The 16,668-nt window shown below is 42.4% G+C and overlaps 1 protein-coding gene across 1 annotated transcript in view; it reads right to left on the bottom strand.

The window, feature by feature from the left end:
- Positions 1 to 16,668, bottom strand: part of adamts3 (ADAM metallopeptidase with thrombospondin type 1 motif, 3) — a 434,436-nt gene that overhangs the window by 20,348 nt on the left and 397,420 nt on the right. The window contains exons 17-19 of the mRNA XM_041185298.1: positions 13,147 to 13,310; positions 3,079 to 3,244; positions 1,523 to 1,655 (exon numbers count right to left, since the gene is read on the bottom strand). Of these exons, the coding sequence (XP_041041232.1) occupies positions 1,523 to 1,655; positions 3,079 to 3,244; positions 13,147 to 13,310 (463 nt within the window). The remainder of the gene's footprint in view (positions 1 to 1,522; positions 1,656 to 3,078; positions 3,245 to 13,146; positions 13,311 to 16,668) is intronic.

Below are 16,668 nucleotides of genomic sequence, written 5' to 3' on the forward strand. Positions count from 1 at the left end.
CCATGGTGAAGAGGAGGTGGTTGGGGCCAGGGAACTGGAAATTGTTGATGTGACATAAGGTGTCAGAGGAATCACAGATGTAGGTGGGAAGGGACTGTATATGATCCACACACACTGTACTCACAGCCATCTATATACATTCCCACACATTCCCAGACAGACCATATACAATCCGCGCACACTACTCACACACACTAAATTAGCACAAACTGTTCACTATCCATAGATAATGTACTTGCATACTATACACTATCCACACACACTGTACACTAACCACACACACTACACCCACACAGATTGCACATTATCCATACAAGCACACTCACACAGGCTGTACACAGTTAACACATACTGCACACACACGAGCTGTGTACTAACCACACCCTGCTCTCATATACACTGTTAACACATACTGCATTTACACTGTTAATCCACAGTGGGCCATAACTTCCAAGCTCCAGGACAGTGCATCTGGGGTGGGTAGGGGGTGGTGGGAGTACCAGAATTGAATTTAAATTTATTCAGTTGCCCTGGTGGGATTTGAACCCTTGCCCCCCAGACCATCAGCCTGGACTTCTGGATTTCCACTGACACTGCCGCTTCGCCACCATATTCCCTTATTGGGGTGGAACATAATGCCTTCAGGATTCCATCCAGTTTTTTCAGTGCAATCATTTCTCCAGCAACTGAAGGCAGTCCTCCACTCTCTTACCACATCAGCAGAATACATCTGGAAAAGTTCCTAACTCTGCCAGCAGTTTCGCCCAATACACACTCAGTGGAACAGTTGCCCAGCTGGCAGCTGGTGTGAGCTGCACTGTAGCTTTCTGAATGGTCGCAACCTTCACAGCCTTGCAGGCATTGGTCTCCCATCTAGTCCATGGAAACAATTCCGCTGCCTCCTCCCTGACTCACCCAACCTCTAGGACAGTGTCTGGGTCTTATGTTTGAGCAGACTCAGGATCCACTCGAGTGAACTTGGAGTCTACCCCAACATCAGCTGAGTAGCCCTTCATAAATGTCAGGGTTTAGACCTGAAGGGTCTGCTGCTGTGAAGGGGGGAGGCTGGGAACCCAGGCTCAGTAGCAAATCATTGGTCACATTGCACAAAGGGAACTGTTTTGTTGTGCTTCCAATGGCACATGCCAGCTGTGGCTAGGATTTCAGCTAAGAGGAAATGGGTTGTAAAGAATTTTCACTGTGATAAACAGTTGTGGAAAACTTCAGAGTTATGTTTCCCAATGGCCTTTACCTCCACTGCTCAGCAACAAAAACTGGAAACTGTAAACCATTTAGCATTCAGCCATTTACCAGTAATGCCAAGAAAAACAGTTAGCCCCCCCTTGGCACTATCAGTGTTCAGGAACACCATTGGTGCCAAGGAGAAAATTGTTTCCCTGATTGTATCCAGCCTGATTGAATCCAAAAATTCTCAGAACCAGCTACCATTCAGAAAAAATAGAGAGTGGATTTTCAAGTAGGGTGGTAAATGGAGAAGATGCCAGCAAGAGTTGGTACTTACACAGGCAACGTACATTCTTGCAGGTTACACATCCTACGGATAGGTTTTGGCTTTTTGTCTGCATCACAGTAGCTACGATGAACCATTTTATTGTCAGTCTTCCGACGGCATCCATACTTCGTGTACTGAAAACCTAATAACAAAAGTTTAGTCCCCTTTACAAGCAAGTACAACCCGCACTATTGTATTATACATACACATAACCGTACAAAGTGACTTGCTGAATCCTTCCCTCCATCCCTTTCCTCATCTTTTTATTTACTCATTCTCAGGTACTAGGTATCATTGGCAGATTAGCATCTATTGGCCCTCTCAGTTATCCTAAGAAGGTGGTGGTGCACCTTCACCTTGAAGTGCTGGGCAGACTTCGGATTGCCACTCCGTGCCCAAATACTTAAGTATTTTTTTTCCAGCCTGTCTCGCTCGACCTTCCAACTCAGGCCAGGCAAGTTCCAGGCAGTGAAGTGTGTCCCCAGGGCCAGCTTTAAAGCGCAAGAGAGTCAAAGTGCCATTTTTTATGGCACTATCACGGGAGGGGGGGGTGGGGTCAGGCCTCAGGGATGATGGTGTTGGGTCTTGGGGGGTGATGGGGAGGGCATCAGGGATGTGGTCTAGACTTGGTTTGGGTCAGGTCGGGCCTGGGTGGTGTGTTGCAGGAGGAGAGGGTCAAGCCTCTGTGGGGTAGGCCTCGGGGGTGGGGTTGGGGGAGGGGTGTGTTGAGCCTTGGAGGAGGGGAGTGGGGGTCAAGTCTGGTTGGACCTGAGGGGGTAGTGGTCATGTCAGGCTGAGGGGGGAGGGTTGGGCCTTGGTCAGGTCAGGCCTGGGGGAAGGGAAGGAATCCCATGAGGGTGGGGCGAATCCTGTGGGTGGAGTAGTCGAGGGGATTGGGGGCGACCCCTGGTGGGAATCAGCAGGGTGGGGCGGTGGTGGGGGGGGGGGGGGGGGGTAGGGGGGGGGGGTGGTTGCGGTGGGGGAATAGTCAAGTCACAAGGTGGGGAGCTTGAGGGCAGTCCTATGGGGGTTCTGATTGGGTCTGTACGATAGTTGCACAGAAGTTAGAAGAAGCATTAATTCTTCGAACTTTTTCTGGGTAACTATTGGTGTAACCCAGTCAGAACCATCCAAAATTTGCAATTTAAATCACATTTTCAAATGGTTCCTAACACAGGGCAATTGCCCAGGGGAAGTTTGCACTTCAGGGCAAATGCTGTGCAAACCTTACCTGTGAAGTTCTGAGAGAGGTTCCCCAGCGCATCTTTGGGGTAACCCCAGCCCCCAGTCCGACGCTCGGGAGCTCAGAAGTAACGGCCCATAATCTGAATGATGGCACCTTCAACAATACAGCATGCCCTCGGTAGTGTTCTGAACTGTCAGCCAGAATTGTCTGCTCAGGTTTCTGGAGTGAGAATTGAATTCACAACCATCTGACTCAGAGATGAGAGCATTTGCTATTGAGACATGGCTAACCGGTATCGCTTTATACTCAAAAATCATCAAAGTAAAAACACTGGTGAGACAGAGATTCATGTTTCACTTCAAGTTTCAGACAGAATTACCTCCACCACATGGTTTGGAGCACTGGGACCAGCTCTTCAAAGCCCATTCAAATGCATGGATATCTTCCTGAAGTACATTATTGTTGCTGATGGTTGGCAAGGAGTCCTCATGAATAATGTAGTTATAAGTGAGTGTAGATTTTGTGCTATTATTCCGAGGAATAATCTGAAAGAAATGGAAGGTTTAAAAGGACAGTTGCAAAGCCACCATCCATGTTATGTATGGATTGCTGAAGATTCCACATCTAAATATCTGCGGGAATCATTTCGGTCTGACATTTGGAAATTTATCATCATATTTAAAAGTCGTCAAACCAAGCTACTGAGAAATCTTGGGCGCAATTTTACAGCCCCTCCTGTCGGCAGGATATATCAGTTCTGCTGAAGTCAATGGAATTTTGAACGGCTCACCGCATTTTCCAACACTGGCTCTGCCGCGACAGGGGGTCCCATTGGCCAGGATTTTACGGTCCCTCCCGCCCGGCAGAACATTACGGTCCCACCGAACTGAATGGAGATATGTAAATATGTAAACAGCCATGTAAGGCTTCCCACATCCAGCAGGGGGAGGCACGCTGCAATGGGGCTATAAAATTTCGCCCCTTGTGTTTCTATACTTGTCTCACTATTACCTCTTTCGTGTTGTATGATCATCACTTTTGTCACTTAATCACTCCTGCCCTCCCCACCCCTTTCCGCCCATCATTGATCTTTCTCTCCTGTTATTTTCAAGCTCACCTTCCCCTGGCTCTGTAACTGCTTAGACGTTGCTCATTTCCAACATCTTCCAGTTCTGATGAAAGGTCATGGACGTGAAATGTCATCATTGGTTCTTGCTCCGAAGATGCTGCCTTATCTGCTGAGTGTTTCCAACATATTCTGTTTTCATCGCTGGGAAATCTACACAGGTAGGGGCTTGATTTGACTGATAGAAAGTGTGCACTCTCTTTCTCTGGGGACAGACCCCACTTAACTATGTCCAGAGAATTTAGGCACAAGTATACAGAACCAAGACTTAGGGACCACCATGTGTGCACAGGAGGAGTATTGGAATTTAACTCACCAAATCCATGCAGTCAACCTTCACAGAGCTTTGTACTGTTTATCAAGCCAGGACCATCCTATCAGGTAGGGGTTTGGCTTGCTGGGTCATTTGGAGCTGAGGGGGAGGAATTTAGCCTCAGTGACAGGTCTGTCTCTCCAGGTTCCATTAATGAACCAGACTGGTTGCTCAATTATTTACAGTAAGTCTTGTGGAATTTGATTCTCTCTGTTTCAGGTAGCGATTTACTGAATCTGCCCCACTTAGTTGCAAACTTCCATCACTGAGCCTGCCATCTTGGCACTATCTTCATTCAATCTTATAGCACAGGAGGCCAATCGACCCAAAATTATGACTTTGAACACCTTTATTAAATCTCCCCTTAACCTTCTCTGCTCTTAGGCAAACTAACCAGCTTCTCCAGTCCTTCCATGTAACTGAAGCTTTTAATTGCTGGTCCCATTTTTTGTAAGTCTCCTCTATACTCTCTTGAAGGCACTTGTCAAGCTTCATAAAGTGTAGTGCTGAGAATCAGACACAATACTCCAGCTGAGGCCTATCCAGTGTTTTGTAAAGTTATGTTTAGCATAACTTCTCTCTGTACCTACATCCCTTTTAATCATATACAATTCAATTTATATTCTCTCTTCACATTCTTCCTAAAAAATGCATCACTTCACAATTCTCTCTGTTATATTGTATCTGAGATGTGTCGGCATATTTCATCTGTCTGTTACTCTACCCCTGACTGTTAATACATTTCTGAATTTTGTGTCATCTGTACTTTGAAACTATGCCCTGTATACCCAAGTCCAGGTCATTGATATATACATATATATATATAAGAAAGAGCAGTGATCCTAAAACCAACTCCTGCCAGAAAGCACTGTACATTTCCCTCGATCCTGAAACAACTGTTCACAACTACTTTGCTTTTTGTCTCATAGCCCATTTTGTATATGTGCTGCCACTGTCCCTTTAATCCATGGACTTCAGTTTTGCTAACAAGTCTATCATGTGATACTTTATAATGCGCCTTTTGAATGCCTCCATCTACAACTTCAATCGCATTACCTTCATTAACTCTCTCTTACTTCATGAAAGGACTCCATCAAGTTAGTCAAAAATGATTTGCTTTCATATAATTCCATGCTTACAGTCATTTACTCAAATTGATCTCAGCAACCGTTGCAAAACTTACCATTAGATAATAGTTACTAGGTGGTCATGAAACAACTGAAAAGCAGAGCTAAGTACCAGGTATAGAGAGCTCCTCATGAGTAGCACAGCATTCATAAATTTTGCAATTTACTACTACCCTCTCAAGAACAATTAAGGATGGGAAACAAATGCTGGCCTTTCCAGCAATGTTCACATCCCCTGAACAAGAAAAAAAGAAATTACCATCCACAGCATGGATGCACACCATGTCCTGTTGAACAGTGATTTTAACAGTCTGAAATGCGGATCTCCAGCAACTGCTTGCCTTTCTGCAACCTACTCAGGGTGGGCCTGCAGTGCTGATTTTAAGAGTGAGTGTTTGCATAGCCAGCCAGCTTCCTGCAGCTTTGCCTCACGTCTCATAGGAACAGAGGATCAGGGGAACAGGAGTAGGCCCCTCAGCCCCTGCCATTCAATCAAATTATGGCTATCTTAACTCCATTTACCTTAGTTTTAGCTCCATTACTTAACAATAGTCCAATTATCCTAACATCCATGAACTTTTGAGGGATAATGTTCCATATTTTTATCACAATTTGTATAAAAATATGCTTCCCAATTTCTCTCCCAAATGGTCTCACAATAATTTTAAAGTTAAGTCCCCTTGCTCTTGATGCCCCCACTAGATGAAATAGTTGCTCTGAACCTACCTCATCAAACTTTTATGACATTTTAAACACCTTGACCAGATCACCCCTCAATTTTGTACAGTCAAGGGAATACAGGCTAAATCTTTGTGACCTGTCCTCATAATTTAACTTTCTAAGCACTGGTATCAGTCTGGTGAGTCTGTGTTGTGCCTTGGCCAATAACTCACATAGCTGGGTGAGAGCTTGATCAATCTGCTAAATGGAGTGGCTTGCTAACTAGAATGACAAAGGGAATTTGCTGAGAGTGGGAAATCAGTGCTCAGGAGGATGGAGGTGCTAAGTAATTTATACCAAGGGGCAAAAGTAAATAAGGAACTTATAAAATAGGCATAATAATTAATTAGATTTGTTGGATAAAATTAAAACTAACGCATCAGAGAATACAAAAATGATAGTGATCCAAATTGCATCAAGCAAAAATCTATTTGCTTCATGTGTCTCAGATAACTTCATATTTGGGAAGTGCCCCCAGTTGCTTTGAGCTTGGGGAACAGGCATGTGGAAGCCAGGAATTTCCTGGAATGCTCATTCAGGGGGTGGTTACACTGCAGTTGCAGAGTTCAGGAGGATAGTAAGTAGGTGACCATTTGACAGGATAGCAAGGGGTAGGCAATACAGAAATTCTCTAGAAATATGGCTGTTTCAAACCAGTTATCAGCATTGCATACCAGAATACCAGCTATCACTTGGGCAGGGGAGGTGGATCGGTCATGGTGGTGTGATGTGGGCTGGTGTGGGGTGTTGGATGAAGCCTACAGCACATCCTCACCACCTTGGAAAAAATGATCATACAGGTGGACGCAATGAAGTGTAAAATAAAATAGGGAATTCAATAGTCAGGGAATAGACATGCATTGCTGCAGCTGCCGATGTGAGTCTTACATGGTATGTTACCTCCCAGGCACCAGGATAAATGACACCACTGAACAGAGCAGAACATTTTGCATGTTGAAACTAATAACATAATTAGGAAAAGGGTTAAGGTCCTACATACAGAATTTCAGGAGTTAGGGAATAAGTTAAAGAGCAGAACATTAGTAATCTCCAGATTACTCCCAGTGTCACACGCCATGTCTATCGGAACAATAAGATAATACAGGCTAATGTGTAGCTACAGAACTGGTAGAGGAGACAGAGCTTCAGTCTCTTTGGATGCTGAGACCAGTTCTGGGACAGTCTCAAGACCTGTTAAATTAGATGGGTTGCACTTCAGCTGGACTGACACTAATGTCCTTTTGGGTAATTAACTAGTAGTTGGGGGAGGGTTTAAACTAATTTATCAGGGGAAGGGCACCAGGATGAAGCATTGCAGATGAGATACAAGTTGCACAGAGAACTGACAGAGACAAATGACATTTGAATAAAGAGTAGTTCAGAAACAGGAGGGATCTGACAGGGTGAAATGTGAGGCAGACCAAGATGGGTCTAGACTGCATGCACATAAATGGTCAGTGTGGTAAATATGGTTGGTGAACTGCATGTACAAGTAGCCATACATCATTATGATATAGTGACAGTAATGGACACCTGGATCCAACAAGGGAAAGAATGGGCTTTTAATGTTCCTGATTATAAAGTATTCAGGAATGATAGGGAATAAAAAACATGGAGGGGTTGGCAGGTGTAGTGCAAAGATACTGTTGCACTATTGGAAAGAGATGATGTATTTGAGGGTTCAAAGACAGAATCTATGTGGTTAAAATTGAGGAACAATATAGCAATATTACATTTCCTCTTGAGCTCTCCACCCAAATACTGGTCTGACCTCCACCTCGGATAGGGCAAGGAGGCAGCTCCCAAATCCACTCCAGCCGGAAGAAGGGTCAACCCCCCATGCTGTTGGCACCAATATGATCCACGCTGGTTGTCCAGTCAACTGAGCCAACCAGCCCCCCAAGTAGTCAGATTTGCTGGGGCAACATACATGTCATAATCTGGAGCTATGGATTGTGATGGTAGAGGCTCCAATTTCTTTCCGTCACATGGTTGATTAGGAATCTCTCCCAATCTTACCAGCCCTGCCATTGGCATGTGTTGGAAGGATTTGCAGGTTAATGCTCAACCTGTTCAGCTACATTTATGACCACACCTTCGGTAGCCATCAAGTCCTGGAGTGGGACTTGAACCCCAGCTCCTGGCTCAGAGGCAAGGATGTTACCTATTGTACCATAAGGCTATTACTATTGGATGTAAATCAAAGACCACCAAATGGCCAGAAGGGGATAACAGAGCAAATTTTCAGGCAAACAGCAGAAAGATGCAAGAACTTTATAGTGGTAATGGAGGACTTTAATTATCCTGTTGTAGGATGGGAAAATAACAGTGTAAAGAGCTGAAGGAATTTCTGAGATGTGTAAAGAGAACTTCCTTGATCAGAATGTATACAGTCCAACAAGGAGGGAAGCAGTGCTGGATCTAATTCTAGGGAAAAAGTGGAACAAATGGAGTTTGTTTCAATGGGGACAGCATTTGTTAAAGAGTTATCACAATGTCATTAGGTTTAGAACAGTTATGGAAAGGGACAAGAAAAAAATCATGGGCCGGATTTTCGTGAAGGGAACAAGAAGTGGGAATTAGAAAAGTTCCTGCTCAACAAAGCCGTCCCCATTAAGGAGGAACCAATGAGCCATTGACAAGTCTGTCAATTATTTGAAATGATCTTGAAACTGATAACATAAGCAGAGGTTTTGAAAAGATACTTTGAAAAAAACAACTGCTCAGCTTGCAACCTCTGTAAAGTGTCAATCAACTACAGCCATTCATAGTATCAATGTCAGAAACTTTTTTTCCACTTCGCACCTTTTAATCTTGTGTAAATAATACACAAACCACAATGCAAAAATAACTTACTACAAGGTATTAGAGATGTCAATCAAATAACAGCTCTCACTCCCTTGTAAGCTATCTAAATATTACCTGCTGAGTTGAATGCATTTGTCATTTTTGGAACTCAGCCTAGGATTCATAAGGAGGCAATCTGGAAAAACAAGTGTCTGCTTCAGTTGAAACAGTTTTCAGATGCCCAGCCCCACAATGGAGCTAGCAAAGGCTGGAGTACTGAAAGTGGGAGAGGCAGTGGTGTAGAATTATTGTCACTTAACTAGTACTCCAGATACCCAGGGTAATCCACTGGGGACCTGGGTTCGAATCCTGCCATGGCAGATGGTGAAATTTGAATGCAATAAAAATCTGGAACTAAAAATCTAATGATGACCATGAAATGATTTTCAGAAAAATCCACTAATGCCTTTTAGGGAAGAAAAAATCTGCTGTCCTTACCTGATCTGGCTACACGTGACTCTAGATCCACAGCAATGTGGTTGACTCTTAAAATGGCCTAGCAAGCCACTCAGTTCTCAATTAGGGACAAATTTTAAAAAAGTGGGCTCTGAGCCTGGCTCAACCCAGTGAAAATCTGGGCCAAAATGTGAAAATACTCAACTAGAGGAGGGTTAATTTCAATGAGTTGCAAAGGAATCTGGCACAGGTAGATTAGAATCAAAGACTGGCATGTAAAACATGAAATGAATAATGGTAGGCCTTCAGAGAGGAGATAGTTCAGGTGCAGACTAGACATATCCCCGTAAGGAGGAAGGGAAGGGCATCCAAAACTAGAGCTCACTGCATGGCCAAAATGCAACAAAAAAATAAATCTTATGATAAATATTAGATTCTTGGTTCAGTAGAGAACTAAATGTACCAGGGGCACCTGAAAAGGGAAATAAAAGGGGCAAAGAACATGTATGAGAATACATTAGAGGATAACATAGAAGGGAACCCAAGGTCTTTATTACATATACATACTAAAAGGACAATCAAAGAAGGTTGAGCTGATCAGGAACCAAAAAGGACATCTTCTTGTGGAGGCAGAGGGCATGACTGAGGAATTAAATGAGTACTTTGTATCTGTCTTCACTAGAGAAGAGGATTCTCCCAAAACCACATTGAAGGAGGATATAGGAGATAAATTGTATATGGTAAAAATAGATAAAAGATAATAGAAAAATAGATAAAAGTTTGATAGAGCTCAAAGAAAAAGTCACCTGGTCTATTTGGGATGCGTGTTAGATTGCTGAGGGAAGCAACGGTGGAAATTTTGCAGCTACTGGCCACCGTCTTCCAATTTTCCTTAGATATAGGGTGGTGCCAGAAGACTGGAGGATTGCAAATGTCATAACCCAGTTTAAAAAAGCAGCGGGGGATAAACCTGGCATCTACAGGCCAGGCAGTATCACATCAGCAATGTGGAAACTTTTAAAGACAATAATATGAGAGAAAATTAATTGACACTTGCAAAGTTATGGGTTAATGAATAAAAGCCAGCATTGACTTGCTAAAAGTAAATCGTATTTGACTAACTTGATTAATTTCATTGCTGAAGTAACAGACACAATGGGTGAGGGTAAAACAGTTGGTGCATGTGGACTTTCAAAAGATGTTTGATGAACTATCACATAAGAACATAAGCAATAAGGGTAGGTCTTGGAGCCCCTTGAGCCTGTGGATCATGGCTGATCTTCTACTTCAAATAGAACTTCCCCTGCTATCCCTATATCCCCTGATTCCCTTAGTATTTACAAAACTATAAATCCCTGACCTGAATAATTCAAATACTGAGTATCCATGAGCATCCACTGCTCTCCGGGGTAGAGCATTCGAAAGGTTTGAAATATTACAAGTGAAGAAATTTCTCTTCCTTTCAGTCCTAAATGACTGAAACCTTATTTTGAAGCTGTGACAGCTAGTTCTAAACAAATCTAGTCAGGAGAAAGAGTCTCCCAGCCTCTACCTTCTCAAGCCCTTTAGAGTTTTTATGTTTTAATAAGATCACTTCTTATTATTATAAACTCTGGGAATATAGACTTCATCTACTCAATCTCTCCTCACAGGAATAAGTTGAGTGAATCTTTGTTGCACTCCCTCTAAGGCAAGTATATCTTTCCTTAGCTAAGAAGACCAAAACAACATAGCACTCCAGGTATGGTCTCACCAAAACTTAGTACAATTGTAATAAGACTTCTTTACTCTTGTAAGCCAGTCCTTTTGTAATAAAGGCTGACATACCATTTGTTTTCCTAATTGCTTGCTGTATCTTCATGTTAACTCAACATTTCCCAATCTCTCATCATTTAAAATATAGTTTTTTTCTATTTTTCCTACCAAAGATAACTTCATATTTACCCACATTATATTCCATCTGCCACATTCTTGCCCATTCATTTAACCTGCCTAAATTGTTTCGAAGCTTGGTTGAGTCCACTTCACAGTCTATTTTCCCATCGAAGAAAAGGGTGATCTTGTTGAATGGTGGATCAGCAAACCCATGAGAACAAAGGGCTGTGACTGTATGGATACAAAATTGGCTAAGGAACAGAAAGCAGAGAACAGTGCTAAACAGTTATTTTTCCGATAGGACGGAGATGTGCAGTAGTATACCCCAAGGATCGGCATTGAGATCACTGCTCTTTGTGATATATATGAGCCACCTATGCTTGGGCACACAATGCATAATTTCAAAGCTTACAGATGGAATGAAACAGAAATGTACAAAACAGTGGGGAGCATAATAACAAACTTCTGGAGGACCGAACATGGGAGTGGGACAAATTGGATAACTCTTTCAAGGAACTACACAATGGACAGAATGGCCTTATTCTGTTCTGTATCATTCTATGAATCCATAGCCTTCCTGAGATCGAGAACCAAAAACTGAACACAATAGCCCAGATGGGATCTGACCAAAACTATATGCAACTGAAGAATACATTTTCCAGGTGGTGATTCAATGCCCTTAAAATAAAGGCCAACATTCCATTGTCCTTTTCACTGCCCAGAGCATCTACCTTCAGCATGGTGGAATAAGGCAGCTCACATTGTACCAATCACTTTGTGTTTTCAACCACCCCAAACTTCCTCATCATCAACTGTGGCCCTATCTAACCATGAGCTCAGCTTTCCGTGCCCTCTCCATCACAAGGCCGCCTATTTCCATTTCCATAACATTGCCTGTCTTTGCTTTTGCCTCAGTTCATTTGCTGCTGTAAACCTATTCCAATGCTGTCCTGGCCAGCCTCTAGTCTTCCAACCTCAGTAAACTTGAGCTCATCCAAAACTCTGCTGCCCACATCACATCTCTCACCAAATCCCACTCACCCATCCCCCTGTGCTCACTGGCCTACATTGACTGGCTCCCAATCATCCAAATGCCTTGTTATAGAATTCCTTATGTTCAAATACCTCCATGGCTTTTCTCCTTCCTATTTCTGTAACTTCCTCCAGCTCTACAATCCTGTGAGGATTCTGTGTTCCTTCAATTCTGGCCTCTTGTACATTCCCCCTTCCTTTGCCCCATCATTGGCAATTGTACCTACAGCTTTCTAGGTCCTAAGCTCTAAATCTCCCTCCCTAAACCTGTCCATCTCCCCACCTGGCTCTCCTCCTTTAAGATGCTGCTTAAAACCTACTAACTCTATGACCAAGCTTTTGGTTGCCTGCCCTAGTGTCTCCTTATTTGACTCATTCTAGATGTTTATCTGATTACACTCCACTGGAGCAACTTGGGATGTTTTATCACACTAGCTGCATTGAAGAAATGTAAGCTGTTACAGCCCAAGAATTAATGTGAAGGAGTTTGGCAAAGAGGTATTGCCACCATAAGGTGGATTCCCCCTCCATGGCATTCAGGGACAGGTTAATATAAACCATAACCCTCTCTGCTCTGAAAATGTATTGCTTAAACTGTGAACAACTACTCTGCTAAATCTGAGTCGCTCAAAGGTAAAACACCGTGCATACACAACTGTCTATCATTGGCCTTCTTGATCTAGAAGACACAGAGGTCTGAAGTGTTTATGCCCAACCAGAACATCCCTCACGTCAATGATTGTGATACAAAAACAGGTTGTATTTATTGGAGGTAGTGTGTGTCGAAGAAAGGAATGTGAGACTCTGTAGTGGCCAAGTCCTACACTGTACTCTCTGTGTGACCAGCTTCTCGTTAGGAGCTGGGGATCAGTGATGTTGTCCTGTTAACTCAAGCATCATTTCTACTTATCTGGAGATCTTGGGGCAAGATAATGTCCAAAGATCTGAAGTTCTTAGCCTTGTCAAAATTCTTGTACCAGGGCTGAATAAGATGACAGGAGAGTCACTCACCAGGACCACAACAGGATCATGCAAAGGACCATCTGTATGAAGAGTTTCTATATCATCCTCCAAGGTGTATGCCCACTCTATGCCCAGTTCAATAAAAACCTTTGTCTTGGGTTTGTCCCCTTTGCCATTCAGAATGTAGTGGCCTGTAGCCTGGTTCTTGATAGCTGAGACATAAAATGAAGGTTTTTGTGTGCAAAAATGGATAACAACATATATCAGAAAAGTTTTCACAGGACCTCATTTTCTGTTTACAACAAAGTTATGCCTGAATTTTATTAAATAATCTGACCTCAGAAATACTGAATGAAAGATATTATGCTATTAAGATATCGGATGGATTGAGGTAATCATTCAATATTATTTTAAAATATGAAGAACATGTAGCTTGAGTTGTTTGCATTAATAATATGTTATGATCAGTGCTTATATTAATGAAAATTGATCTACAAGCAGAGATTAGCAAAACTTCTTTACTCAAACAGTTGGAAAAGAACAGCCAAGGAGGGATGAAGGAAGAGTAGAGAAATAGAAGAGTGTGATACAATGGGCAAGTTAAGGGACTAAATGAGAGTTAAGGTGGTAGAGGAACCATTTAATAGTTTTGTATGGATGAATCTTAATAGAAGAAATAAGTTATTGGGAAAATGAGCTTCAATGGAGATTTTAGATATTACAGGGTGAATTTTTATAGGAAAGTTATGGTACTGGAAGGTGAGCTTTGCTAGGAGGTTTACAGTAGTGGAAGGTATGCTTTGGTGGACAGAAGGCCTTTCTTTTTCCTGGATATTTATGTCTGAACACTCATGCAGGAAAGTTACACAAATCTTGGATCAATGTTTACTTTATGCTATTTTTCTGCTCATTGCATTTTGTTTTCTCTTTTCCATGCTTTTCCCTCTCCTACTGAAGGTCACAAATCCTGGTTGCAGAGATATTGTTTCACAAGGCTTGGATTCCTCTATGATTTTCTCAAACAGCCATTTTCATAGGTGACCTTCATCAGTGTCAGCAGTCAATCCAATAGCCAAGTTCAATCATCATCTCATCTGACATCCACCCATGCACTTGCCAGCAGAGATCATGCACAGCAATCATTTCCAGCAGAGATCATCAGGCAACAGTCAGGAATAAGTGCTAGATGATGCTTCAATCATCAACTACTCAGCACTGAAGCTAACAGTAACATCCATACCAGCGCCTAGGCAGAGATGAGGTAACTCCTGCAATCCTTTTACTCTGGAAGGCCCACCTACGTACTGAGCAGTATCGGGCTAAAATATTAGGGGAGCTCTTAAAATACAGCAACTTCATTGTTTTTCATTCGACCGTCCTTCTACTTCCTGACATTCGTAAGACTTCAGGGATGAATTGTTGAAATTGTCTGTTGACATTATTTATCAATGCATAATGGAAACCTTACTATAAAGCAATGGTTCTCTTTTCTGAATACACACGGCTAACAGCACAATCCCTAAAAATTGCCTTCCTAGTCTCACATCATTACTTTGAGTAATAACAAGTGACACAAATGGCAAGTGGTACTTTGAAACTGCACTACCATGGGGAGAATCATGTGATAGTCGCTTGGTAGCACAGAATTTGAGTATTACTGAAAAAGAGACACATTGTCAAAGCTTTTCATCTTGCACTCATCAGGATAGATGCAAGAATACCAAATTTCAAAGGGAGCAACAATTTATATGAGAAAAGGGTGCTGATTGGTTGGCAAGTTGACTCTGATTGGTCGAGGCATTGGCATTGAGAGTGCACCAGGGAACTACTGTCGCCCACTCTTTTGTTTAATTCAAAAAAGGCTCAATGGCTGGACATGTTCCTTTTGTCTGCATGGGACAGGTCCCTGCATTTGAATATATGTAGCTTCTATAAAGCGTAAGTGAGCCACGTTGTGAGCCCAACTGATTATCGTAAATTGGTTATTAGTGTAATTCTTAGCACACTCAACCGACTTGCCAACCAATCAGCCCCTTTTTCTGATGTAGTAAAAATTGTTGCTCCCTTTGAAATTTGGCATTCTTGCAACTGTCCTGATGAGTGCAAGATGAAAATATTCGACAACATGCCTCTTTATCAGCAATACTCAAATCATGTAATAATTTATTTCAATGACTGATCATTTTTTCCCAGCAAATCCAACACCAATGTGTACACAGCAAGGATCCGCAAAGAGCAAATGAGAAAAATCAGAAGATATGTTCGCTGAGAAGGTACATTGGCCAAGATATGCTCTTCGTTTTTTCTAATAATGGCACAGGATCTTTTACAGCCACCTGAGGGGACAGATCTGGCTTTGGTTAATGTCTCATCCAGAAGACGTCACCTCCAACAGTGGAGCACTCCCTCAGCAATACACTGAAGTGTCAGCCCAGTTTATGTTCTCAAATCCTGGAATGGGACTTGAAGCCACAAAACCTCTGACTCAGTTGAGCATCTTACCAACTGAACCAAGCTGACATAATTAGTGCAAAACAAAGGCCTATAAGCAAGGGTGCTGCATTTTTATCATGTAGCCAGCAAAAAATCATAATTCCTGTTCGGCTTGCAATGTCATCTCTTGTTGCTGCTCTCAACTCTTATCTAATGCTCTTGATGCTCTGGGAAAATAAGAAAAGGGGTAAGCCATTTATCCCCCACCAAAGCCTGTTTCTCCATTCAATGACTTGGGGGACTGATTGGCAACCTAACTCCATATGACCTAAGTGGGCGAAAACAGAAGCTGCTGCAATAGCAAGATGCAAGATCCAAAACATGGAGGTAGTGAATTGGGGTTGATAGTGAATGGAGTGAAGGGTGAAAGTATGTGACTGACGTAAACTAAGAAGACATCATAAACCAGAGGAAGGGCAGTAAGTGCCAGTGTGAACTGGAAGGTAAGGGAAAAAGAGCCAGTGTAGACTGGAAGAACGGAGAAAGAGTGCCAGTGTGAACTGGAAGGAGGAGTGAGGGAGAAGGACCAGTGTGAGCAAAGAGAGAGAATGCCAGCATGAATTGAGGGCAAGGGTTGATTTAGAGTGGCAGTGTGAGTTATTGAAATAAATAACCTGATAAACCCGGTCACCTATAACACTGCAAGTAAATGACTAAACCAACAATCTGATCATGAATCCAGTTATTTATTATTAAAGACAGAAATCTTCCAATACAGCTAATAATTTACTACTAATCCCAATAATATATTTCTACAGTCTGGCTCAATGATCAGAAGGTCATAGGTTAAAGTTCCACTCAGGAACAGGAGCAATTAATCAAGGCTGAAACTGGCGAGTGCCTTAGTAGAGCTGTACTGTTGGAATAGTTGTTTCTCAGGTAAGATATTAAACTAGCACACTGTATGTTCCCATGGCAATAGTCACCTAGTGCGATGGCAAGTGACTCGAATATTGGTTATTCACCTTACTACTGTTTATTGAGACCTTGCTGTGCACAATTGATGCCTCAATATAAATGCAAGTTCTTGCTTTAAATCCAATAATGAACTCCTACAACCTGTGATCATTGAATAAA

Source organism: Carcharodon carcharias, chromosome 4, assembly GCF_017639515.1.
Source record: "Carcharodon carcharias isolate sCarCar2 chromosome 4, sCarCar2.pri, whole genome shotgun sequence".
NCBI lineage: Eukaryota > Metazoa > Chordata > Chondrichthyes > Lamniformes > Lamnidae > Carcharodon > Carcharodon carcharias.